General features: G+C 44.2%; 1 protein-coding gene across 2 annotated transcripts in view; it reads left to right on the forward strand.

The window, feature by feature from the left end:
- SH3PXD2A (SH3 and PX domains 2A) overlaps positions 1-27,775 on the forward strand; it is a 272,082-nt gene that overhangs the window by 191,630 nt on the left and 52,677 nt on the right. For both annotated transcript variants that reach the window (XM_040606729.1, XM_040606728.1), the window contains one exon: positions 4,811-4,942. In XM_040606729.1, the coding sequence (XP_040462663.1) occupies positions 4,811-4,942 (132 nt within the window). The remainder of the gene's footprint in view (positions 1-4,810; positions 4,943-27,775) is intronic.

Below are 27,775 nucleotides of genomic sequence, written 5' to 3' on the forward strand. Positions count from 1 at the left end.
GTAGGTTTGCTGCTCTTCTGGGTATTCTTTTTTTATCTATCCCCCGCCTCCTTCCCCAAAAGGAGTTTTCCAGAGATATGTAAAGGCTTGCCCGTCAAGAATTGGCTTTAACAAGAAACCACAGCTCTAGATCCAAGCTACCACTATTACTCCTCCCTATGTACAGAGAAGTGCAGAGCTCTGACTTTATCATATGGAATGCCATGACACTTGGGGATGCTTTCTGCCAGACACCCCTGCATGCAGACCCTGCACGTGTCCTCAGCAGTGTGCCCGGGTCGGAAGAGCTGGACTACCTGCCAGTTGGTTGTTCAGCCGTGAATCATCCTTATGGCGTTCACTGACCGTTTCTGTGGTTTTGGCTTCTTCCACGAAACTTCCACTGACCAGCCCAGTACTAATTCATTTAGTCTGAATCTGTAAACACTTGATTGATAATCATAAAAGGGCAATATAAAAGCCTGTGCACTGTACGGATTAAAAGAGCAGACATGTTTATAGCCTGATAACAACGGCATACTCTGGCAAAGATCAGGAGTCTCAGATTTCCATATCCAGATGATTTTATTTTTGGAGTCCAGTTGGTGGTTTTAATTTTTGGCTATTGCAAAACCATCATAGGTCTTAGCTGTTGCAACACAGGAGGAGGAGGAGGAAGACGTTGCTTGGAACGGGTGCTCTGCGCTCTTATTTAGGAGGCTTTCCCAGTAGTTGCTGGTCTCGTGAGTACAGTGGGAGGAATGACGCTCCCTCCTCACTGCCCAGTGAGGGGGACAGGGTGCAACTGTGTCACTTAGTGCCAGCTCTGAGGGGCATGGACAAGCTCCGATGACATTTCTGCCCAGCCCAAGGAAAGGGGTTGCTGAGGTGAGGAGCGGGAGGATTGTAAAGTGGAGCCCTATGGAGAGGAGGAGGGGTATCCTCAAGACTTTAACCAGGAAACGGACTCGCGGCAAAAAGAAATGGAGAGGCAAGCAAACTCTTACTTCAGCCAGCAATCTATCATGCGCTTTGCTCTGGGGAGGGCTTGCAAGTTGGAGCTAAATCAAAATACTAATTCTGCATTTTTTGTGGGAGAGGAGGGGGGAACTTCACCTGGCACATCAGCCTTATCCTATCCTCTGCTCTCTGTTTCTCCTGCCTGGACTGAAGAGGCTTTTTAAAAAGTGGGGCTGCAGTGTCGGGAGCAGCACAGCATGCATGTGAGCTTGCTGGGGAACTCGTGCCACTCTGTATCCCTCCTGCCTGGCGTGCTTCACACTGAGCAGGCTGTTAGTCTTCAATGTAATGCTGTGTCCTGTGTCTCAAATTAGATCTGAATCAATTGGCAAGGATGCAGAAGCGCCCACAGCAGCGGGTGTTAATTGGTGCTGTGCTCTCTGTGGGGCTGCCTGTCTTGTTCTCTCGAGAATCCCCTTTGGGAGGGGAACCTGCAGTCTGACTTAACATACCAGCAATACTGTGGGCATCCTGAGTGTCTTTGAGGAATAATTCATATAAAGATGCTTGTGGGGAATGGAAGGCTGAGGAGGGGTTAAAGTGCCTGAAGGGAGTATAGTAACAACCTAAACTAGGCTACCCAGAAGATGTTTAAGGCTTTTGATTACTGGGAGGAGCTGTGTCTCTGTCTTCCTTCCTCCTTTCCTTCTTTCTTTACTGTTACTGAAGTCTTTCCCACTGTGCAGTACCTAATCCTGGGCAAGCATCAGTCTGGCAGCTGTGGGGACCCCACCCCTCCAAAGGTGGGTAGGGGTTGGGGGTATCATCTAGGTATGATCTGCTATAGCTGTAAATGAACAAGCTTGTTTGACCTGGGTTACTTCTTTGACCAAGGAATTTATCGCTTTTTTTTTTTTTTTTTCTTAATAAGAACCCTGTAAAACTCAAGCTTCTTTGAATAGTCTTTTGATCGTGTATGTTGCCCCAGCCACTGTAGTGACAAATAAATCCTCCTGCAGTGAGCACTTTATCCAAGGCAGGACAGAGTAAACAGCATCATGAAGTCCTACTGGGTTTTGGAGATGTGAGTGCAGACACAAGATACCTGACAAGGTGGGTTCTAAAGCCACTTTTTTTTAGAGCCAGAGTTGCAGAGGTGGATTTGAAGTGCTGCTTCTCTGGGTTTCCTGGCAAGGGTGCTCACTGAGCACACAGTCCCTGGCTTGCCCTTGGTGGCTGGCAGCGGGGCGCTTGCCAGCCTGCACTCCAAGCCTGGTCCTCCCCTTGCTCTTAGCAGGGACATGTGTTTGACATGAGCACCACTCCTGCCACCAAGCCAGTGCTGTGTTTTTGGGCTTTGTCTCAATCTACTCCCATGAAAACTGTCCAGGAGATTAGAGGAAAGAAGGCTAGCAAGTAGCCTCCTACATGTCCCCTGCTCCCTCTGCCACTGTTCGGTCCCTCCTTTTGCATTTTCACACAATGAATTCTTTGCTGCTGCTCATTCATAAACATAAGGCCATGACACCTTTTGTTCTGGTTTAGAGAACTGGTATTTATCTTAAGACTAAAACGAAGTAGGGGTTGTAGGTTTTACTTGCATAAATAGGTTGCAGGAGGATGATCATGCTGCCCCATTCTGAGCTGGAGAAGGGACTGTGTGGGAAGAAGTGTGAAAGAGGGGAAAGCACTGTATCCCACCCTAGGTAACCCAGTTAGCACTAGTTTAAACCAGAACACACAAGTCAAGCTGATTCATCGCGAACAGAAACACAATGCTTATTTGGAATGAACAGCTGTGGTGAAAATTTTTATTACAAATTACAATGTTGTCAGTTCATGGTCTTCTTCCCCTGTTCCTGCTACTGGCTGTGGTTCAACTACCTAGAAAAGCTAAATCTCTTAAACATAAAGTTCTAGAGGAGATGACTCCTCTTTAAAGAAAATTAGCTTATGTAACCTGAGGAAAGTCAGGCACGCTTAGGGAGTAAGGTAGTCTTCTGATTCTCTGGATTTCTTAAATCTGGTCCAAAGAGAGGCATTGTGATAGCGTTTCCTGAAAGGAAACTGTTGAATTAATTGCTTTTTGTTCTAGGATTTTCATTTCACAGGATGCTGTTTTAATGGCTGATGCATTCTTCACCTCTTTCTTGGCAGGGATGCTAATTATTTGTCTGTAGAATCACTTTGCATATGAAACACATATGAACATGCTGCGTTTGGAAATATGGCAGTGAGCATCCTGTGCTTGGCTGTCAGTCCCCTGACTTGTCTGGTGGACAGTTTCAGACCATGCTGCTTCCTTCCCGTCTCTTATAGCCAATTTGTCATCAGAGAATCAGGAGACTGGGAGTCTGCTCCTGGCTCTGCCCCCATCACGTGAAATGGGACTTTCAGCAAGTCGTACATCTGCTTCTGTCTCCCCTTTCCATCTGCATCTTAATCTAGGGAGACAGGAACTGCCTCTTGATATGTAAAATGTGTAATAATGCTCTTGGCCCAAACGGCTCTGCCCTAATACACGTTGCTGTAATTCAGGAAACCTGTAAAATAGTTTTGTGTTGGGGCATGTTGGCTCTTAGAGATTGTGGGTGCTTTTTGTTCTGGTCAGACACTTTGAAGAGTGTATAAATGAGGGCAAATTAATAAACCCTGGTGTCCTAAAGGTTCTTGTGTTTTTTCAAGGCAGTTTCCAGGAGGTCTGTGCCTGGGCTTGAGACTGCGGAGGCCCCCATCTGCACTGTTTATGTTGCACCAGGGAGCCGAGATGTGTCTCACACAGCAAGCAGCAGCGTGAGGAGGTCTCCCTCCACATCTGGTGCGGTGGTGTGCCCGCCTTGCAGCTCCACCCCAAAACGCACGATTTCAGTTTCGGGGTGGAAAAGTCAGAAATAAAAAAAAAACAAACCCAAACCAAACCTAAGAAGAAAATCCAGGAATGTGGGGGAAGGGAGGAGAACAGTTATTTTGCACCTCTTTTTGCCCCTGTTTGTGTTGAGAGCCTGCTCTCATTCATAAACGGCCCTGACAGCTGAAAGCCCTCGGTACGGAGAGAAACCAAACAACTGGAGAGGTTGGCTCCCAGGGCTCCGAAAAGGCGCCGAAGAGCGATGGAGAGGGGGAAGCCGGAGCGCGCCGTGCCCCTGTCCCACTCACGGCCGCTCCGCCGTGGGGAATGCGGAACTGCGGGGCAGGCGGGGGGTGGCCGTGTTCGAGTAAGGATCTGGCGCTATAATTTTTTTTTCTTCTTCTTGTGTTTCAAGCAAACACTCTTCCCCGCCCTCCCCTCTCTCCCTCCACCCCACCTCCCTCTCTTTCAGTCCTGCTCATGTGTTTCTATTTAAGGGCTGCAGTGCAGACGAATATGATTGGCATCTACAGCCCCCTCTTGACTTTCAGCACAAGCCTTTAGAGTGGAGAAGGAGCTGAGCCGCCAAGGGGAGAGCTGTTTTTTCTTTGGGTTTACTGGGGGGATGGCTCAGCTGTGGATTTATGCTGCTTCTGCCCAGGATTTTTCTCTCTGAATGGGAGCAAGGATTATGCAAACCATGTTGGGAAGAGGTTTACTTTCAGAATCCATCATGAAACTTTGCAACTAATTCACTGTTTTCGGCTCCTATTCGTATTTTTTTTTTCCCTCCCCTTTTTTCTTCTTCTTCTCTCCAATGTCCCTCTGTGCTGCTGGGTTGTGGGCCAGAGGAGGCTGTTTCTATATGGCCAGCCATTTGGGGATATGCTGCGAGCCAAGGTTGTTTGCTGATTCGCTTGGCTCTGGTGACAAGTTGGCCTGTTGTGAATCGGATGGACGGAGGTCGCTCTCAAGGAGCCATGGCTGGAAGCTGGCTTACGGCTTGCTTTTTCCCTTCCCCAGGTGCTGATGCTAGCTCCGAACCCATGATCCTGGAGCAATATGTGGTGGTGTCCAACTATGAGAAGCAGGAGAACTCTGAGATCAGCCTCCAGGCTGGAGAGGTCGTGGATGTCATAGAGAAAAACGAAAGCGGTAAGACACGTTTGCTCCTTTTCCCTGTTCCAATGGTCCAATTTTTGCATGTGTTCCTCTTCCTCCAGTTTCCTCGTCACTACTTGTACGTTAGCTCCATCTGGTACAGTTAATGTACTGAGCATGTTGAAGTTTCTCAGTGTTGATTTGGGACGGGGGCCAAATGTTGCCTTCTCCCGTAAGAATGTTTCATAGGTTTTGTGCGTTAATTAGCCAAAGTACGCTAATGGAAAACGAAGGTGAAGGAGAGAAGGATCTGCAGCTAATGAAGCTGATGTATAGTAGACTGATAGAGTTGCCCTGCTGTCTCTTCAAGTCTCTGTCAGCATTTCCATTACTAACTCCCTTTTTTGGAGGATTTATAGGATGAGTGTTTAAAAATTGCTTGGGATGAAACTTGGCTTGACAGCTTAGCCCATGGCCCAGAGTTTGGTAGGGAGGGGAGAGAATGTGCGTAGATAAATACGTGGTCATGCACAGTTTCAAAACTTCTTGCAGAAGTGTTAATTGGGGAAGCTTGAGGCAAGCAGGCAGAGGCTGTCATGTAAAAGCAAGACGAAATCCCTTCTGCCATCCGTGGAACAACCAGCTTCACTTGGAAAATGAGATTTTTTTGGCAAGTGTTTGTATAGATGTCTTTTCGTGTACTTTAACTCTTGGATGCCTGGTAGCTTTGACTCGAGCTGAACACAGCAGACTGTGTACGTGTGAGTGGTTGGAGCGGGTTAGCAGCTGGTTTGAATAACTGCCTGTCTTCAGCAGCTCCCCCTCCTCCCCTCCAGCACTCTTTGTGTATTAAACCAGAGATGTTGTCCAGGACTGGTGTCCAGCCCACTCATGACTTGTGTGTCCTCATCTAGAGGAGCTGCTGGCATTCGGAGCCTTTCAAGCAAAGTCTCACGTTGTGGTAGCTCCACATGCAGGGCTCTCACAGCTGGCTGGCTCTGGAGTGTGCTGGGCATGCCAGAGTTTGGGGGAACCAGGACACCCTGATCTGGGACTCAAATCCAGCTTCCAGAGCTCTGAGTCAGGTTATCCACAATGATGACCATGCATTGTATTTTATTCTTTTTTTCTTCTCTTCTTTTAATGGAGTGGTGATTTCTCAGCTGTATGAAAGCCTAATGCTTGTTTGGCTCAAAGTGATGCAGTCAGTTGCTGGCCAGTGATTTAGCATGGTGTCCAAAAGGATTGTTTGTAGAAATGCCCTGGCCAGTGTGAACAGAAATGCCTGTCTCCTGGGCACAGACTGCATCACTTGCAAAACTAGCAGAGGCCAAAATGCCCATCTGCCCCTTCCAAGCCTGATGGCTCCTCATTGTCAGTACTGGGTGTTAACTACTGTCAGAACAAGCCCGGTTGTTGTAGCAACTTACATTCATATCCATGATATCCTTGTCTTGAATAATGGCTTGTGGAGCCAAGGAAATTGGGCTGTTAAATAATGCAAGAAGTGTTTGAATTTCAAATTACAGTTCCTTTGTGCTTTCTTTTAATGTGGCGTCTCTGCCTTACACAGTTCACGTCATATTATATTGAACACGTGGTCTGTGGAGATATAAATGGAGATTGTCAGGGTTTGAATCTAATTAGTGGGTCCAGAAACATGACTCTTCTAAGGAAACATCCTTGAAATTGGACTGAAGTTCCTAAGACCATGTTATGATGCTTAGCAGCCAAACGTCTTCATGTCCATGTAAGCAAGGAAGGAGTCCTGAAGTCCTGAACTCCATGCTATGATCTTGCCCTTTAGAGAGATAGATACATACAGAGATATGTATTAAATAAAGATATCAATATATATTTAAAAAAGAACATCCATAAGTGAGATTGGTGATGGAGGGAGCATCATTTGCTTGGATGCTTGTCTAAACTGTTCTGGCAGAGAAATCATGTTTTAGTTCTTCAGAGGACAGGACTCCAAGCGTACACTTTCACTCTGTCCCAGGTTAGGGATGCCACAGGAGTGACTTTAATGCTATGACATCTTGTCTCTTCAGCTATAGCTGAACCTGTGAATGCACGTAACGAATCTAGCAAAAATTTCTCAAGTGTTGACCTCTAAAACTCACAAGTTACTGATTGAATTTGGGTGTCTGTTTAGTGTAGGCAAACAAGCTTAGATGATGTGGCTATGGCTTTTGAAAACATGGCAATTTACTTTCCAAGAAAATAAGATTGTTGGACTATGCACATGTGTAGTAATTAGTCTGACCTGTATGGTTATGTTGACTTGGTAAGTGTCATAAAACTATAGGTGTGATTGTATAAATTAAGCTCATTCTTCTCCTGGTCTAGACAGACAAAGGTGCTGTAAGGTGTTAGAGATGTCACCTGCAGCAGGGCCGGTTCCTTCAGGGGAAGGAAGGAGTATGGCTGATAGCTGGTTAGCTGCGTGGCTGAGAAGTCCCATCAGACTGGACAGTGTGCATTGGATGTGCTGCTGAGCCAGGATCTCAGACTTCCTTGTGCGTACACGTGCATGTAGCATATTGTAGGTCTAGTTTGGGGGTTTTATCTGTACTTTGGGCAAGCTAGGTATGAAAAGGCACAGGTGACTGTTTGATTTTAAAACCTTGCCTGAACAAGGTTGCTTGCTAAAGCCTAGGGACACCTAAATGGCTCTTTTGTTCGCTGGAGTGGGAAAAACCTTGACTTGACTCTGTTGCATGGCTTTGTACAGGAAAAAAGCCCTTCTCTTTACTGGTCAGATGGTCCTATGCTTTTTACACAAGGAACCTCAAAACTAGTTTCCAAACAATGGTGCCTGTTTCATGTTCTGCTTGATGTTTTCTTCTGAACACTTCTAGGACCTGAGCTAGAGTTACCATCTTCTCTGGTGTTTGCCTCCAAATTGCGTACCCCTCTGAAAGGAAGTGAGCTCTGTTTTCAAAGGCCAGTGTGTAGGGCAGAAGGAGAGGCAGCGGGGGGGAGGGGGAGAATCTGCCATTTGATTTATTGCAGTCTTATCTGGTTATCATCAGGCAATGTTGACATCTTAAGGGTGTTGCATTTACTGAGTAGTATTATTCAGTGTTAGTTTTCCCATATAAGAGATAGTATTTAAGGAGTCTTGCAGGCAGATATGTGTAAACCTGTCTGGTAGGACCTTGTCTCATGCTTAGTTTTCCCTTTCATTGAAGGAGTTGGATAATGTTGTCTTCATTATTGTGCCAATAAAAGTTAGGACTTGGACATCACTTGAAGTTGAAATTTTTGTTCAGTATTTTGACTTAAAAGCAAGGTCAGTGTAGCATATGTGGTGAGTAATTTCTAAAATCTTTCATCACTGTTATGAAGCCCATGGGTCACTGTAACCTGACAGTAGCAGCAATTGCCATGGATGCAAACCTTGCTAGTCTGAAAGAAACCTGGAGGACTTCTGTACTTCAAAACAAATTATTTAGTAATGTACTAGCTCTCAGATGTCAGCACTTGGTTTTTGCAGGGAATACCTATGTTGGCTCAACAAAAACTGTCCTTCAGACCTTAATTCTGGTTACATGAGCAGAAGACCCTCAGTGTACCTGGTGTGTCTGATGGATATTTATCTCTTTCTTTTTTCCTTAGCTGAGAGGAAAATCTGCATGTAACAATGGCCACAGATGCATTGGGAGAAAAGTGGAGGTTTATAGTTTCTACAGATGGTGTCTGGGAACAGGCTGTAGTTAACAGGGCCTGTGTTCCCTGCTAGAAGTGGCTGTGATTTGTTTAAAGGCACTGTATAACCAACCTGCACTGTCCAACACTATCTAAACATTTCTGAGCTGTTTCAAGATAACAATATGAATAGTTGAGTCCAGTCTTGTCTGTCATATATGTAGGTTTCTTTTAAACCTTAACTGAAAAAGCATTGTGGAATGACTTAAAAATCTTTCTGCTGCAGGAAAGAAATGTTGTGACTTTAAAGCAGGAATCCAACACAGATTTCTTTAGGGTAGAAGGGGGAATCCGACACAGATTTCTTTAAGGTAGAAGGGGGAGGGACTGGGCCAGAGCAGCTCTCTGCCAAGTTTTGCATGGATGTGGCTTGAAATGGTGAAGCTATAAACTGTGGCAGCAGTGTTTGCAATGGAAAACCTGACAGACAGTGAAGTATAAGCATACTCACGAGCACCTCTGGCTCTGCTGCTGTTCTGCTTGCAGGCAGGATGTTCTGCTTGCAGGCTTTTCCATTGCAGGCTCCGGGAGCCATGTCTGTGGTGGAGGCATCATGGTATGGTGTTTTCAGCTGGGGCTGAGCAGAACTGTAGCCATTTCCTTTGCAATTACATAATTGCAGACCAATTTCCAATATTATATTGCAAGCAATATGTAGAACAAAGCTATTATGGCTAGTATAACTTTATCGGGACCCAAAGGGGTCTCTGGGAAGGGAAGCTACTCTTCTCTCCTTAGCTGGGATGCGAGACATGGCACTGAAGCACCACCATTAGCAAGATCTCTGCTCATCAGGGTGCTCTGGATTAGGGGTCTTGGGACTTGCTTGTTGTCTGCACAGTGTCAGAAGACTGGTGTTGTTTTCAAAGTTCGGCAATGTGTTCTGCTACACCATTTGGTTTCACTTGTGCTGCTTACTGGCTGCAGTCATGATCTAGGAGGGAGATGCAGACAGGCCACAGCTCCCTTGGGACTCTTGACTTCTGAGGGTACACCGGCTTCCCTATTGCAAACTCCCTCTTCTTAGACTGTAGGCTTTTTGAGTTAGGCTTCTGCCTCTTCATGGGGAACATAGCACCCTTTATTTGAAGGTGTTGTTTTCCAAGTTACATAAGTGGTTTTACTTGGTACCAAATCAGGCCAAGATGACTTCCATGGTTAACTACTGCCTTTTAGCTAAAGGTGCACCCTTAAAGTGTTACAGGTTGAAACAGAGAAACATGTTTTTTCACAATTGATGGATCAATCTGTTATCTCTATATCCCCTCTACCATGCCTGGTTTTGCAAGTAGCACTGATTTTATTTTTTTTGTTGTTGTTCCCCTTTCTTTAGTGTTGGTGATGTTTTTGTTTTAAATTCTGTAAGGACCACTATTCCTGTCTTGCTTCTCTGCTGCTCTGCTGCTTTCTCTAGGATGTTGTTGTCTTCATGATCTCCTGCTTTGTATGTGGGGGGAGCATGACGCTGTGTGCACTGCTAGCAAATGTCTCTGAGCATTAGTATTATCATCTTGCAAAAGCTGGCCAAAACACAGTACACTTCTGTTTATTCCAACAGATAAGTGACACACTAGCAGTTTCCTAGGCTTCAAACATGGATGTACTTCTCCAACAAATTGCAAATGCAATTACCATGTTTGCTTCTGAATTGTCAATAGCTTTGCATCCAGTGGTCAGATGTGCTGCCAGACACAGTGTACCTAATTTCCAATATTATGCTTTATTTCGGGTGCTGTTGTGCATGCTGGCTTTCCCTGGAAAGCTCTTTTCCTTACAAAGCATTTCAAGAGAGCGTAGTCCATCAGATGTGATGCAGGACTTTATTTCTGTTTGTACATCCAGCCCTGCTCTGCTGTTTGCTCTGAGAAAGTTACTTCAGTTCTCTGCATTTCCGTTTGTTCCCTTTAAGACCTTGTAAGAGACTGTGGTCGTGATATAAAATGTAAATACTCCCTCATACAGCAGCCCCTTCTCTTGATCAGTCCTTGAGTTGTGCCTGGAATTTGAGAAGGAGAAACAAACACTTACACAGGTCGAACACTTCTCCTCTAGCACTGGTGGCTTCACCCCAGAGGACAGGTTTAGGTGAGTGGCCACCACTAAATACCTGGGATAGCTCGTGTAACTACTCCTGTATGCACCAGTGCTCGTTACTGACAAGCAGGGCTGAGTTCAGGGAAGGACCACCCCAAACCCTTTCTTCAGAAACGAAGGTCTGTAGACTCCAGTGCCCTATTCTAAACAGTGCTGCCTTCCCCTGTGTCCTGCATTTCTGGGACTGTCACCAGCCCTACAGCAGAGGATACTTGATCCACTTATGAATCAGTTCCTGTCCTGCCTCAATTTTCTGCCCAGTGTATGTACTAAGGCAAATGAACACGGGCCATCTGAGGAGGCAGGGTGGATGATTAGGAATTTTGGCTAGGAGTTACTGGAAAGTTGTTTAATGTCCTAAAAAACACTGTATCGTCCTGCCTCCAAACAGGGAGAATACTGGCAAAGCAATGATGCTTTTCTCTTTCAAACACTTGCAGCTCAAGGGCTAGGGAAGGGCTTCTCTGTGTAGGCAGAGTCTGAGACGTCTCTGTTAATGCTTAATGGCACTTGCTTGTCTCACTGCAGCAGTGTCTTTGTCTTCAGGCTCTGTGGATGTAGTGATCAAGGTTGGTTGGTCTCTTGCTTTGCCACAGTATAGGCAAAGCATCCTGTTGGTGCGTCTGGCTGCAGAGGGTGAGTTTTATTTTAAACTTTCACTGTCTGGAAGCTGCTGTCTGTGGAGAGAGCCAGGGTCCCTTGTTTTAAAGGAGGCAATGGAAAAGAGGATTGATAGGATGGACAGGAACATCTAAACTAATTCAGGCTGTGTGCTGGCTCCAGGGGAAACCTGAGACAAGCTTAGAACAAAGAGGTGAAACTGGATGCAATGACTTGCTCTAGCCAAGCTCTCATGGGAGATCAGCCCCTTTCTGGGAATACAGTGTCTGACCAATCCTGCAAACAGGCACTCCCTCTTGCAGTGGCCTGTTTGCAAAATGTTGAATGGATGGAGAGAATTTACACTGACACAAGAAACAACCAGGTCAGCAGGAGATGAGGAGGAGCCCTCCTTCCTCTGCTCTTGCCCCTGGGAGGCCAAGGGTGGGGTGACATTGTCTAATGACTTTAGCAGCTGTACTAAGCTGGAAGCAGCCCTTGACAGCCTACCCTGACCTCTCTGGTGATTCTGTTTCATAAGCTATTTTCTGAACCCCTTTTTTTCTTGCCTTTTTTCTAATCAGATTAGATTTTTAAATGTGTGCCCCTGCAAGGGTAGGGAGGTGGTGGCTGCTTTCTTCTGTTCAGCTTTCAGCAGGCAAAGGATATGTTGGTATGGCTGAAGCCCTCATTTGAGTTTTAAGAATTTAATGTACATTTACTTTGCCCAGAAAGGAAGTATGCCACAACATTTCTGAAGCAGTTACCTCTGAGCTGCAGTTCAAGGCTGCCCTGTACAATGGTAAGCTATTTGGGACTGACTTTTCTAGACCTGCCTATTGCTTGAGCATCTCAGCTGAAGTTGGGAGGCTGCTGCTTAAAACAAAATGCTTGAATTATGAATGTTTTGTAATATTCATGCTGCTACCTTGTGATGTCTAAATGGTTTTCTTCTCCCCCACTCAGTAACTTACATAACAAGTGACGTTTGTTTCTGTGTTTAAGAGCTTGGAAGGTAATTCTATATGCTGCAACCAATGCAGGGTTGTTAATACTCTGGTGTTTGTAGTTATCCTGTCACTGTGGAAAATGAGATTGTTTTCTAGCGTCACTTCTGAAATACCTGCAGCTTTGTGACCACGCAAAGGGATTGAGGTGGGCTCCTGCTTTTCTGCTGCGAATACTTGTTCCAGCTCTGTGACAAGGAGAGAGTATCTTGTCAATTGTGCTGTGACGTTTCCATCTTTTCTTGGAAGCCCTTCTGCATTTCATAGACATCCTCACTTGGTTTTCCTTTGCCCGGCTTTGAATTGCAGTGTGTACTTGCTCTGACTTTTTGGTGACAAGCTCATTATGAACACTTGAAATATGGCTGTCTGGTAACACTATACCCTTGGCAATGCCTAACTCTGCTGAAGTTTTCCTGGGACACCTCCAGACTGCACTGGAGCTCTGGTAGTAGGGATGTTTCGCTTGTTGGGATGGGGAGCTTAAATGGCAGCTTGTATTATTTGGGTCCCACTTGAGCTGGGAGCAGCTGAATGTCATACTAAAGTGACCTTCAGTGTGTTCATAAAGCCTTGCTAAAGTTAACTAGTTGTGTTGTTCCCTCAGGTTCATTATGGAAGTTTTCAGTGTAGTGAGAAATTAATTACTATTTTCTAGCAATGCTGCTTCACTTCATCCTCCTATAGAGGGAAAAGAGTGATTAACAAGTAGTACGGACACAAGAGATTCCTCTAAAGCATTCTCCTCTTTGGTATTACCTATCAGATCCCTTTTATGTAGTGTTTGGTCTTTAATTGTTTTAAAGGTACATCTTTCCAGATAGAGACACAATAAAACTGACCTTCCTGTTTGAAGTTATCCCTCTAGAGTGTGTTTTCTGAAATGCTTTGGGCTGTAGTCTGTGGTTTACATTCATTTTTTAATCCCATTCCCATTGTTTCTCTTAATGTTGGGCAACTGGTATTCTGACAGGGCTAGTTCAGTTATGTGGGTTTCTTTTCTTTTTTTATGGAGACATCTGAAGGCCAACCACTTTCTTTTGCATTCATTTGCCTTTTATTTAGCTGATGTCACGTCTTTGTGGGACAACTGTCCCCCACCCCCAAATTTCTCTAAGCTAGGGTGAAGGGTTATTCTTGTGAATAGGAAGCCTTGAAGATGATGGGAGGGCTGGAGTCCCTCTCCTAAGAAGACAGACTGAGAGAACTGTGGTTCTTCAGCCTGGAGAAGAGAAGGCTCCAGGGAGAACTTTAAAACAGCCTTCCAGTACCTAAAAAGGCCTGCAAGAAAGCTGGAGAGGGACTTTGTACAAGGGCATGTAGTGAGAGGACAAGGGGTAATGGTTTTAAACTGAAAGAGGGTAGATTTAGATTAGATATAATAGATACTGCTCTCTACAGCTGCCCGAAAGGAGGTTGGAGGCAGGTGGGGGTCAGTCTGCCAGATAACAAGTGACAGGACAAAAGCAAACAGCCTCAAGTTGTATCAGGGGAGGTTTAGACTGGATATTAGGAAATGTTTCTTCACAGAAGGGCTCGTCAAGCATTGGAACAGGCTGCCTGGGGAAGTGGTTGAATTTTCATCCCTGGAGGTATTTAAAAGATTTGTAGATGTGGCACTTAGGGCCATGGTTTAGTGGTGGACTTGGCAGTGCTGGGTTAACAGATGAACTCTGATCTTAAAGGTCTTTTCCAAGCTAAACAATTCTATGATTCTATATCCAAGGAGCTTAAGACCCTGAAGACCCCCTCCAGGAGCAAGAGAGGGAACAAGTCTGTCTGGACTCCATGTTTGGCAGCTGTGTGAGCATGAAATCTTCTCCAGGGCTTCTGAGACTGCCCTTTTAGTCTGGCTGCTGGGGAGAGGGTGGGATGTGACCACTGAAACCACAGACTTGAAGACTTGGTTGTCCTTAAAGGCAATTTAGCCTCAGAGGAGCAGGGCACATCAGTAAGTGTGGAGAAGCCAAGACACAAGCAATGCTACCTTAAGTTTGCTGTACAACACACCCAGGTACTCCTGAACGGTAGGCTCTCCACCAGGCCTCTGAAAACTTCAATTCTGAAATTTCCAGCTGCCTGCAAATTCCCTCCTCTTTCCTTTCTCGTCTAATCCAGCTGTGCTGAGACTTTCTACTCAGGCAGATAGTTAAATTCTCTTTCCACTCTATACCCTGTTTGGAACCTAGGATGGCAGGCTGAAAAGGAAAAAATTTTACACAGCATCCCTGGTTGGAGCCTTTACTTATTACCTCCTCTATTTATGCAGTCACTGCCAGTTTCAGGACCCTGAAACCTGCCTCAAGAAAATGTTTCCAAGGAAAATCTGCTTTTCATATTAGAATATATAAACTTTCTAATGATTGGGTTTCCTATATCAGCCAAATAGGTCACCAGCTCAGCACCGCTGCAAGAAACTGCCTGGGGCCAAGAAGATACAAGGATATTACTGAGGCCTTCCGATGAGTCCCATAGTTACCTTGTGGGCTACATTCCTTGGGATGTGACTGCCTTAAAAAACAAAAATAAAAAAATCCACACCACAAAAACCCTAAAAAAGCAATTATTTCCCAGGTTTTTGTTTCTTTTAAGAAAGCAAGTCACTGAAATGGCTTTAAATAAGCCATGAAAATACTAAACTTAATGCATGGTGACTGATGTTTTCTGCCCTTTGTTCTAGTTAATCAAGAAAGCAATTATACACAAAAGCTTTGGCTCTTGTGGTGACTTTCAGGCCCATTTCAAAGTAAGCAAAAGACTGATGGTGCATTTTTGTTGTGTCAGATGAGGACAAGATTAATAAAGGATGGAAGAGATTCCCGCCCCCCCCCCCCCCCCCCCCCAAGCTGTACAGCAAATAAGCAGTTCCAATTATACTTTGGCAGTAAAATGGAAGCTATAATCATTAGCAGACGCATTTCAGTTATGACCAGCTACATAACTCCTTGCTTTTGGTTTTCATGCTAAAAAGAGTCCAGTTTCCCCACAAACTAGTTTCTTGTCCATCTTCAGATTAAGCAAAACCTAAAGAAGTAATTGCCTTGCTTAGGAATTTCAGAATACGATTGGATTTAGGGGGTAGCTTGACAGAGAGGCGTATGTCAGCTCTTCCCATCCACCCCTCAGGCTGGGACGTCAGACTTTCCAGCATTCTTGACGGAGACTTTAATTATTTTTGTGGTAGAAGGATGTTGGCTCATGGCTAGATTAACTGAAGCAGTTCTGGAAGACACGAGGTATGAGATGGGTTCTCTTGGATCTCTGTTTTACTGGCTGGCTTCTCATTACTATTTTTATTGGCCAGTTCAGTTTTTTGTATCTTGATACTGTGTGACTTCATCTGAAAGTTTCACATGCAGTGGGACATCACTTTATTTCAAATGAAGCTGGACTGCAGTTATATTGGCAATGTAGTTAAACTTCAGCTCGGTGATAATGTCAAGAATTTCCCAGACTTTGCTTGAATCCATATTTTCTATTTCTCCCCACAATGCGAACGCGTGCTGGAAAACCCTGGCCTGTTGCTTTGAAAAGTTGTTTTAGTTCTGTTTGCAGAACTGTCTCCTGCTGATCTTTTCCTCTCTCCCATTGTGCACACACAACCTTTCTGGTAAGCATACTGGTGGGGTGGGACTTAATGCAAGCATATCTCCCAGCGGCTGAGGGCAAGGACAATGCTGGGTGCACTTACGCGGCAGACTAGCTTCACTTTGCTCCTATATTAATACAGCTGCCTTGTGTTTGCTTAAGAATCCCAGACCGGTTTGATACTTGGATAAAAGAGAAAATAAGTTGTCGCTTTTTCATGATTAGCAGCACCTCCACTAGCTAGACTAACACGCGTGTCTGTGCTGTCTGACAAGTATAAAATAGCACCTTCATGATTTGATATCCAGGTCTTGAGGTATGGTGCTGACTTTCAAACAGTGACCATACGTGCAGGTGAAATGTATCCTTCTTAAAGGACAATAGCTCTTAGGCAGTCTAGGTGACTGCATACAAAACCTGGCAATTGGAACGAGAAATGTCAGTGTGCTGAAACTGAAATGAAGTTAAGGAAGCCCTCAACACAGTCCCTACTCAAACATGATGGAGCTGATGGAGGGGTGCAGGGCAAATGTCCGTGCAGTGGTGATCCTAAGACTGGAAGAACAGCATCTAGTGTTAAACCTGAATCACTGCCTTGAACGTTGTTCATAAATAGCACTTTAATCTCCCACATGGACTTTTATAGCATTTGGATGTTATTGGAGGCCTCCCTGCATGAGGAAAACCTGAGCTACTAGGAGAGACACGGCCCATTCATCTTAACTGAGTATAGCTGAAGATTCAGGATGGTTAATGTGAACCTGGGAAGATCCATCACTAACTATTTGAAACCCTAGTGTTAAACTCAAGATGAACTTATTCAATGCCCTCAAAACCACTTTGAAGAATCTGTATTTCTGGGTGTGGGCAGGGAGAAAACTGCACACAGTGACTCATGAGAGAAGGTGAACCTTGTTTGTTTGCCTGAAAACAGGATCACGAATCTGAGAGACAGTTTCTTTAAGATTTTGTTCTTAATCCTGACTAAAATTCCTTACTGTTACCAAGAAAGAAGCTCTCTGCAGAGCACAAAGAACCAAAATTATGGGATGGCTGTGTGCTCAGGGTGAGCTTTCAAATTATTCCCTTCCTTCGAGTAGACCTTCTGTGACCAAAATGTCCTTGAATAAAAGTGGAATGACCAGAAATGGGATGCTGTTTCCATCGCCAGGCAAATGGGATAACTGAGCCCTATGGAAATTGCCTCTTTTGCTCTTCCTGAGCACAGCAAGCAGGACTGGTTCCTGTACCAGCTACAAGCTAAATTACACACTTGGTCATTCCAGACGTCTTTGGTGTATTTTTGGAGCTGACTATACACTTCCTGGACTGTTAGCCTGTTGGTTTTAAAATAAGAAGTGAGCCTTTGAGGGTTGGCGTGTGAACCCTTCCACGCAACTGGGAACTGGGAGGTTAAGTATCTCTTTCACAGAAGTATCCAGGTTTCAAAGCCAGCCACATGAAAGGGTGTTGCTTTCCCTACACCACCCCAGAGCCTCCCTTGCAAACAACCCTAAACAGAAACCACCATCGTGCAATGCACATGGGGGAACTCAGGGACTGTACGGTTCTGGGGATGGCTTGCAAGATGCTTGCTGACACTGGTTTTAATTTGGCTCAGACTACCAGGAATTGTTGTGTAGTGGCATTTGAGGGTAAATGCTGGTGGTTTCAGGGATTCCGTTACAGATGAAATGTAGCCACCCTTTGCAATGCTGTGACAGAAGCTGGTGTTGAGACCTTTCATGGTGCGCTTGAATTGCATAAGGGCTTTTTTTCCACTGATTATGTGTAGGCATGGCAGAGGCTGAGTGCCTGGGCATGCCCGAGGCTGAGTGCCTGGGCATGCCCTTGCCCTTGGCAAGTGTGTCTCGGGGGCAACACAGTGACAGGAATAGAAATAGTGACTGGGCCAAATTCACCTGCACCTTAGCTAAGGCTGCAGGTGGCCAGGTGAGCTACTGTGGCTTCTGTGAAATAACAGCACCAGATCCCTGGTACATCAGGAACACCATCTGCTTCAGCTGAGACTTGCTGAAACTAGTAATTCTTTTCCATATCCCCTAATCATTATAATCCTTCCTCTATTTATTCTTTGCTTCTTGTTTAAGCAGACTCCTCAGTGGACCATCTGACTGGTCCCAGGAATATTTGTTAGAAACTTAAGCGTGTGCAGCAGCAGGGGAGGCCTGAAAGGAGGATAACTGAGTGAAGGTGGAGAATAGCAACTTCCTTCCTGGGTACCACTTATTCTGCTGTGTTTCTTGTTCCTTTCCACTGATCTCCTATATCTTCTGTGGAGACTCCCACGTGACTAATGTTTTTTGATCTTTTGTGATAGCTAAATCCTCAGCTATAATGTGACCTGTCAGGAGCAGGTCCTCCTCATCTAAGGAAATCTCACATCTAAGGAAATGTAACACAGCATGTTCCTCTATTTAAGGAAATCATAATCCTGTGTTTCTGTGGGACTGAAGCTTTTACTTAACCTCAACAATGTGATGCTGAGGCATTTTTCTGTAGCTGTCTCAGAGCTGTGCCTTCACCAGGTCTTGGTGGATGGACTAGAATTTCACTTATAAGGTAGAGCTCTGGAGTTAGACTATCCATTGGTACTTAGTGTTTTTCTTGCAGGTGAGTTGGCAGGAAAGAGCCTTGATTGCTGTAGTTGAGCCTGACCTAGGTTGGTAAAAGCAGCCATCACTTAAGAAAGCAAATTTCACAACTGTAGTCACCCCTGTTCAACTGGAGTCATGACGGAAGTCAGAACTGCTTATCTTTGTCTTCTGAAGCTCAATGATACCTCTTTCTCAGAGAAAGTGGACTTGTAAAGGCCAGTTCCTGGGGATTACAAAGTTCCACTGAATGCTTACTTATGGCCAACTCATACTTCAGACTGCTTCTGTAGGTGATGTAACAAATAACCATAGAAAGAATGGCAGAAGACAGTTTAGCTAATGATGTGAAGTAAGTTGGGTACGTTTATTTCAGTGGTACATACTCCTCTTACCTGTAGCCTCAGCAATATCCAATTTGTAAGAAGTCCTTTAAATGTTTTTGGAGAGTAGGGAGAGAGAGAATCTTTTGTAGCAAGACACTGCTTTCTTCCTTCTGAGATTTTACTGTGAGATAAAAAAGAAAGAGATAGGAATGATTCATCCCACAGGCTGTAGCGTTAATCCCATGAAGTTTATGTGAGCATTATGTGGCCAACATCCTTGAAAACACTTCCATGTGCATTAGTCACAGGAGGTGCCTTGTGGCCTAAAGGGCAAAGGAACATTAAAATTGGCTTCTTCCTTGGCATCTGCTACTCAAATGTATCCCTCTGTCATGCACCCCTTTCTCTATTACTTAATTTTTGCCTCCTGTGCTCTTTGGTGTCTGTGCTTAACTTCTAGTGTGGAGGAGGAAAACAAGTCTCACAACTGGTCATGTTTTCCATCCATCTTTCTCTGCTCTTCTGTGGCTTTACATTCAGAGATGCCAACACAGAGGCAGTAATTGACTGGACTTGTACAGTTTTGCCAGTGAACAGGTGTGAATAATAGCTTTGCTCAAGCCAGCAAATAGTTCCTGATCATCTGGGCTCGATATTTGTGTACACCTTTCCATCTCACAATATGGGCCATATCAGGTTTTTGTTTCACTGGATGCGTACAGCTTCATAATCTTCCCTGAAATAAGAGCTGTGCCTCCTATCACGTACTCATGACAGGGTATTGCACTGGCCTGGCATGTGGTGCCCCAAGCTGCGCAGTTCAAAACCAGTGGGCATGCAGCTGGACCTAGCTCTGTTTGACAGCTCATGAAATTCATAATGCAGCAGTAGTCAGGAAGCTCCTGAGTGTGTAGGAGGCTGACCACTGTGAGGCAGCTATCCTGTTTTGTTTCTCAGCTATCCGGGGCTGGATAACTTGGAAGTGGATGCTGGCAGAAGCAAAATCTTCTCACAAGACTCTTACTCTGTGCTTGGAGAACTCAAGTCACATTGTGAAGTCTAAATCCATAGTGGAATTTGATGATGTTGATTTAAGTGGTCCAAGAACCATGGTAGAAGTACATTTTAAAAATAAAAATGTAACGTGTTGACTAGTCAAGAACTGTTGAGACACTAGTGGAGTCTTTTGAGCAAATGCTTTCAATTTGTATTTGGATGTTTGTCTGCCCTCTTCTGTTTCAAAGCCAGTAATATATTGTAGGTGGAATTTTGCCTGAAAGTGTTCAGAAATTACTGTTTGAAGGCTGGTAGAAGGGAATCAAGAGGCAGAGGACTTTATGGTGTGACCAGGTAGGGACTGAAGAACTGGCAGCCTTGCAAACTTGCCTTTTTTGCTCAAGACTGGATTCTGAATAGGTGGCAAAGACTCTGGAAAATCCAAGTGCAGTTTCTCATGGAAATGAGGAATGGACTTGGGATGAATTGGGAGAAGAGTGCCCAGCCTTCCTTCATAAAACTGGACTTTCCAAGCTCTCAACTTGTCACTAAATTACCTTTTCCCAATACCACATCTCTTCTGTGCAGCAGAAGGTCCTTGTTGGGCAGCAGTGATATGATCAGTGTTTGTTCCAGTTTATTCTGCATTGCATTTTGTAATACATTTTGCTGATGATTCTTACTTTTGTTAGCTTTCTGTAGCCTTCATAGGAATAAGCTGTAAATGTCATATAGCTCGTGAACTATACTTAAGCAGCTACACATGGGTTCAAGATGAGAAATTAGGCTTCCAATCCAGACTTTCCCAAAATAGGAGGAACGTGGGTAGTGTTCCGTCTAGCGTTTTTGTTTTGGATAGGAGGCTTTTGGTTAATGGCAGTCTTGGAGAAGAGGAAAACTGTCAGATGCCACAGGATCCCAAATGCTCTTTGTACAGTGGCTGCAGCCAAAGACTCTGGAGCGTCGGGTTTCTGCTGAGTTAGTGAGCGGCTTCTTAATCATGTGACAGCAGCATCAGGGTTTCCTGGCAAAAAAATGGAGAGTAACCAAGAACTAGTGTGTTATAATAGGAACATGCAGAAACAAATAATGTTTCCTGAGGTGCATGTAGATATCAAAAAGTTAACTTATGGTTGGCTGTCTGCTTCCAGCCTCCAAATACCTACCAAAAACCTGACTTTCTCTTGGAGTTTTAGGGACGCAACTGTCTTCTTTCCCATAAACTCCTTCTCCTTTCTGCTTTTTGCAGGCTTTCTACTGCTTTAGCCCATAGTAATGCACCTTGAACATCATCATGGATGTGATGCCTTCTGTGGAACAGGACAACAGACTTGCTTGTGTCCGTAGTTGTCCAGGCTGACTGAACAGCCTGTTTTGGCAGGAGCAGTTCACATGCAGATTGGGCCTTCCTGTAGCGAAGGGAAATAGTCCCTTCCCCCTGAACCTGGATGATCTGAAGCGTGTCTCCTCACAGATGGGAGCTTACTATGAAGTGGCTTCTTTCACTGTGGCATGTGTCCAAGCCATCATGGAAAATCCAGGCATTTCTGTTTCTGGCTTTGGCATGCCAAGAGTGAAATTTTTGAAGCTTACGATCTTCCTCTTCTTCCCACTCCTCTTCAAAGCCTGCAAAACTTTAAATAAATAAATAATTAGGAAAAAAAATCTCAAAACCCCAACAAACACAAAAAAATCCTCAAAAAACCCCACCCAAAACCAAAGATAAAAAACAACCCTGAACTGTGAGTGGGATAGGCATTATTGCTGGCTTCTTTCCTGTAACTAGCATATAAAAAATAGAGCCATTCCCCCCTACCCATCCCATATGATAACTCTCTACCCCTCAAAAAATCTGAATGTTTGACATGATGGCTCTTGGCTGAAATTTCCCACGTAAGGTAAGCTGGGCTCAAACTATTCTTCCACAGTGCCCTTTTCAAAGCTCTTCTGAAAAGGGTGAGTAGCTGCCTGCTGGCAGGCTTCCTCACAGAGTCATCTCTGAACCTGGGGAACGAATGGGCAGTACCTCATCTGGATGGTCTGCTTGCAGCAAGTATGGCTTGAGCAGCAACCTCCTGTCTCCAGCCTTGCAGGGCTGTGGTTATGGTTATGCTGTTGGACTGCACAGCCAGAGGGAGTTAAAAAAAAAAAAAATCAAGATCCTAATGGAAAACTTCTTGGAAGACTGAAAGTACTCCTGCACATCTGTCCTCCTTTGGAAAAGGTATTATGTGCTGAAGTTATGAAATATTGTCAGAGGGGAAAGTGTTCTCTGCTCTCCAAAGATCCAAGAGCACCTGAGTGAACATACATGGGTAGCAGCGAATCACTGGGTTTGAAGAGCCAAGTACCATATTCTCCAACTGTCTAGAGAACACAAGCGTGGCTTTGCCAAAGACAGTAAGTTGATACCTACTGGCCAGGAGTTGATATCACTGCCTAGCCTCATCTAATTTCATATTAATTTGAAAAACAAAGATTTGCTCAGACTCAGCCTGACTGGCTTCACAGAATGAAGTGGCACATGAAGATGTTTAATACAGTGTATGGCTTTCTGTGCTCCAAGTTTTTGTGCGCTTCCAATTAACTTATTGTAGATGTTATGTACCCATTTGGAGTCCCCCTCTGTTCATATTTAAAATTTGATTGTATCGTTAAAGCGTTGAGAATGTCAGGGGTTTTGGGGAGGGTTTTTGTACTGACTAGCCTAGCTTTGATGTACTTGCCAAACATCTGTGAGCTTTCTATATATTTTCCCCTTGCCTTCAGAAAAAAAGGATGGTTGCGTTTATTTGTGGATGAAATATTTTGCTAGGAATGGTTGTAAATCTGAAGAGCTGAAAATTGTCAAGTGAACTCATAGACAATAGTAACAGAGAATAAGGAATTAAGCCTGGTATGCAGTCTGGAAAAATTTAAATTTTTCAGAATCTTTTTTTTTTTTTTATTCCTCTGGCATGGGGATTTCTCAAAATTGGAAATATCCAGCAAAGCTTCTGATTTGGAAACTCAAAACCACTGCAAAGTGTGAATGTCGTGGCAAGACTAGCACAAGGAGGACTGAAAACTGCTGGGGTTCTTGTTGGCCCAGGCTATGCTGCGTGGGCCAGAGCTCACGGCTAGTAGAGATGTCTATTCTCTCCCTAAATCTTCTGGTGCCCCATCGAATAACCTCTGATTTACACGAGTGGTGATGTTACTAGTACTCACTAGTGTTAAGCTGGACATTCATGTTATAGAGTTGAAAGTTTACTTCTAAATGCATGAAAAAGCTATGGTGTATAAACTTAAAAGAGAGCCTGGTACACTTGGTTTGGTTTTGGCCCTTAAACTGATTCAATGTAAATTTTCATACCTTCTTGATGGGCCAGTTAAAGTGGCTAAAAAAGTGATGATGTTTATTTAAATGGATAATAAGGGAACTCCATTCAATTATATTAATTTTTCTCATATTAGATGATGCCATCACTGTAAGGGCAGAGTCTAATATTTCTGTTCCCTTTTAAAGTAACCTTTAAAAAGAAACTTTTTTAACCATAAAAGCCCCATGAGAAATGGAGCTATTTGCAGACCTGTGTCTCTGGAGGATACAGACTCTTTACAGACGTATTGTGTCTGGAGTGGCAACAGCTTGGTTCCAGATGCACAGTATGGCTGAAGTATTGGACTTTGAGGTGGGAGCTTGACTTGGACATGCAACTGTATCTGTATATCTGAGTTGACTCCTGAAGATGTTTGTGACGCTGATGACCAAGGGCTGCCTTTGCTTGCAGCTGGCTTTCTGTAAAGCCAGCCCCTTACTGAGCATTTCATTGTGATTCAAAGTAAGGATGCTTTTGATGTGTTTTCCACATTGGTATTCAGATAATCTGAGTGAGAGTATCAGCCCTTTGGGGGTGTTTCACAAATCCCATTCCCAGGTATCTCCATCTGTCAGCTTGGGGAGCTGCTGAATGTGCTGTATCAGTGCTCCAGAGATGAATGTCACTGGTGCCTGCAGCAGCACTCAACAAGCATCGGCTCAGCCAAGGAATGTGCCCTTAATATAGCTGGGGTGCCCCAGATGTATTTCATGTATCAGTACAAAGAAGAGCTGTCTAATCTGCTGCGAGGCTCTCCAGCCACGCGTGTGTTTGGCTTGGACACAGTCATCCCTGCTTTCAGAGCTGGAGTGTGTGTTGGCAGCAGGGAATCATTGTCGCAAAGTAATTCCGAACACAGAGGAGTCAAACCAAAGTTCATTTTGATCTTTTTCTTCAAACTTACAGCTTGCTTGAGTGGGCAGGGGGTGAGGTGAGTCAGCCACTTCTTTTTTTTTTTTCCTTTTTTTTCCTTTTCTTTCTTTTATTTTTTTTAATCAATACCTCATCTTCGTCATAAGAAGTCTTTTGCTATGTCTGAATGAAATGTCATGCTCCTGAGACTTCTGGCTCTGGTTAAAGACAGGCATCTTGCTTGCAAAGTAGGGTTTTCTATTGCACTTCCCTGTGCAGCTATGAGACATATACCCTAAGGTATACTAGTAGTGCTTGAAGGCAGGGCTGTCAGTATCCTTTATTACTGATTTCTATTGCGGCTTTCTAAATTTGCAGTTGAATAGGATTACCAATGTTTTATCAAAGGGATGGTGGTTTTAAGCAGCAGATGAGAAATCCCCTGAACTCCAGCCTGAAGCCAGTCTTTGACCTTAGCCTAATGTTTGGGGTAGGTAGGTAAGCTATATTTTAAATTTCTTTATATATTTGGCTGGAAGTGGGTTTCGTAACTTCTTTCCCCGTGATAAAGGCTTCATCTCACCTTTTTTCTTACTTGCTATGCAATATCTGTGCCCCTTGCACGCCCTCATTTAGTTTGCAGAGGAAGCAAATGCAGTGTCCTTTGTTGTACTGAAACCTTTGTAGCTAATTTCTAGGACCTCATCAGGAGAGGCCACTCTGCTGTTGGCTCTGGCTCAGGATTTGAAAACTGAGCTGCAAATAAATAAGCGTAGGCTCATCCAAAGGCCTGAGACATAGTTGGAAGGAAAAGGCAAGTGAGTCTGGAAGTGACAGTGCAAAGCTGTGATGAGTTAAAGGCTTAATGGCACCACAGTACAGGCATTGCCCTCAGTGAAGGAACAAGTGGCTCCTTGCAGAAGGGGTTTTTATGAGGATATTGCTCACTCCTTGGCTCTGCTCCTATGCTGAGCCAAGTGCTTAAGCCTACACTTCACTAGAACATGCGGTCTGGGGTATTTCACTGTTTTCCTGCTAAATACCTTTACTTGAATAGGACACTACAGCCTACTCGGATAATTCAGGTCAAAAAGTTTCCTACTTATTTATAAAAGTAAACTGCAGTGTGGTCCTCTTTACAGTTGTGAAAATAAAGGTAGAAATGGCATGAAAGACGAGTAGCTCCATTCCTTTGTGGTTGTGGGGAAGCAGTGCTGGCAAGCACTAGAGCTACGTTTGGACAGAAGACAGGCCAGCAGTGAAGAGACAGCTTCTGCTGGCAGATAGCTTCAGCTTTCTCTGACTCCCATGTTGTAGGGGGCTGCCCTGCTGATGGAGAGGCAAAAGTGGTAAGAAAGCAAAGTCAACTGGTTAATGGGTTTGCCCATCCTATTTTCTATGGAAAAGAGATACCAGGAAAGGAAGGGGTATGGATGTGAGGTTTCTGCATCTCCTGGGGGAAGGAGGAGAGGCAGCTCCTGGAAGTAAGTCATAGCCATGCTGACATGTTGATGTAAATCACATCAACAAATGTGTCAAAAGTCATACTGAGGTCTAAGGTCACTGTAATGAGTATTATCTTCTTCTTAGAGATCAGAACTTGACGGAAACAAGCGTGAGCAAAATTGACTGATTGCTTCTTGCTGTGGGAAGGTGCTTTTGAGATCCTCTCCCTCTGTCAGACCTTATTCATTGTATCCAAGTAGATGCAGATCACGTCCTCTCATACGGTTAGATAATTCTCAGGCTTTAAGAGATTATGAAAATATGGGTTTGTGTTTTGCTCAAACTAGAAAATAGGTTATGAAGTCAAACCTTCCTCTGAAATTTCAGTGGTTGTGGTTCTCAAGACTTTGGATTGGTCACTCTGACATACTTGCTGATATGATAGGCTAACAGAAATGTCTGAGATTATGTCTGGATTACACTTGAGTTTTTCTGGGACTCCTGGAAGGTGTTAACAAGGCAACTGCAGAAGCTGAAGTGGCAGGGAAAAATTAGGAGGGAAAGAAAAAAATGGAAATCTTAACTAGGCAAATGTTGCAAGGTTGAATCTTTCCAATATCCTGTAACCTAAATCTTCAACAAGTTATCCTGTGAAGCAGGTTAGATGTCTGTATGATAATTCCTCAGGTATCGTTGGCTGGTGCCTGCATTTCTGGAATAGCCTCCATACTGTAACTTCCACTATGGAAAAAAGCCATGTTCCTCAGAATGAGTAGTTTGGTAAAGGTTATTAGGCATAACGCTGGTGAGCCAGGTGATGTAGCATTAATGGCCTGTGAGATGCAAGAAGGCAGACTAGATGTTGAATCTCCTTTGAGCCTTCAGCTTTGAGTGTGGACGAGCAAGTAGGGGCATAGCTTAAAGCTGAGGCAGTACATCCTGCAGATGACCAACAAATCTAACTTTTTGTAGGACAGAGAATTAAGCCCTTAATTTTAGCACCATGTGAAGTTGACTTACAAATTTTATTAAACCAAACCATATTTTAGTTTGGTATCTGGTTGAACTTGTTTATTAGCAGGGCAGATTGGAAAGACATTTTTAAGAAATAAAATTAACAAGTTAATACTGCATAATTAATACTCACTAATAATTAACATGCACTACTGCAAGTATAGCGTGTGTTCATTCCCAAAATAAGTGCATCACAAAGCTTGTTTTGTGCTCCCAGCTGATACTATGTGTGTTGGTACCAGGCAGCCCCACCCAGACTTATATTAGCAATTGGTACAAATACATCAGTTGAAGAAAGCATAATCTCCCTGAAAATGGCTTGTAAGCACAAAAGAGCTGCGCTATATCTTATCATTGGATTGAGGAACATCAGGAGGCAATTTTGAACTTTCAGGAGGTGTCAGTTATTAGCCAGGACATTGATCAAGAAATTCATCAAGGGGCTGGTATGTCTTGGAGGTGGCTCCCCTCACACCTGGTGTTGAGAGTCTCTGCATAACTTAGGAAGGGATTTGGAAGTGATGTTTGTCCTTACCAAAAATACGTGGGGTTGGTTGCCTTCTGCAGGCTGCATTGCAAGATGTTTTGCTGAGCTGGAGTCTTAGAATGCGGTGTATTGATGAGCTCATGCAAACAAGGAAGGGGGAGTAGATCTCTCTGAAATGCAATGGGAGATCCCCTTCCCCAGTAGGGATTTGGGGCCTACAGGAATATGTACTTTTCTTTAACCCAGGCTGGGTTCTTTCCACTCCATAATCCTTGCCTGCAGCCCTTGGGAGGGATGCATGCTGAGGAAGCTTCAATTCATTAGTCATCCTAAAATGTGCTAGTAGTACAGCTGGTCTTGCTGGAGGTGCACTGTTGCATATATTTTGTGTTAGTATTGCAGTATTACCCTTCCAAGTTGCACACATAGTCACTAAATGGGATGTTTGGGAATAAATTTTCAGGCCGTATAAGCTTTTGTTAAACCATAGCATTCCAATGCTGTAATTAGTATGTCAGCTAACAGACCTATCCAAAGACTTATTTACCATCCAGGCTGTTTTACATAGCAAGAGCCATGCTTTTGTGATCTCTGTTTATTTTTTATGGCAGTGCCTAAGGCCCAGCTGAGATCAGGGCCCTGTTGTGCGAGACATTTAGGCCTTGTTTCCAGAGAATGGAAGCCTACGTAAGGGACAGACAAAAGAAACACTGTTCAGATTTGAGTGGTGGGGGAGGGGAAGGGAAGTAACTAAGACTTGGAAACTGGGGAGGGAAAAAAGCCCTC

Source organism: Falco naumanni, chromosome 9 (genome assembly GCF_017639655.2).
Source record: "Falco naumanni isolate bFalNau1 chromosome 9, bFalNau1.pat, whole genome shotgun sequence".
Taxonomy (NCBI): Eukaryota; Metazoa; Chordata; class Aves; order Falconiformes; family Falconidae; genus Falco; species Falco naumanni.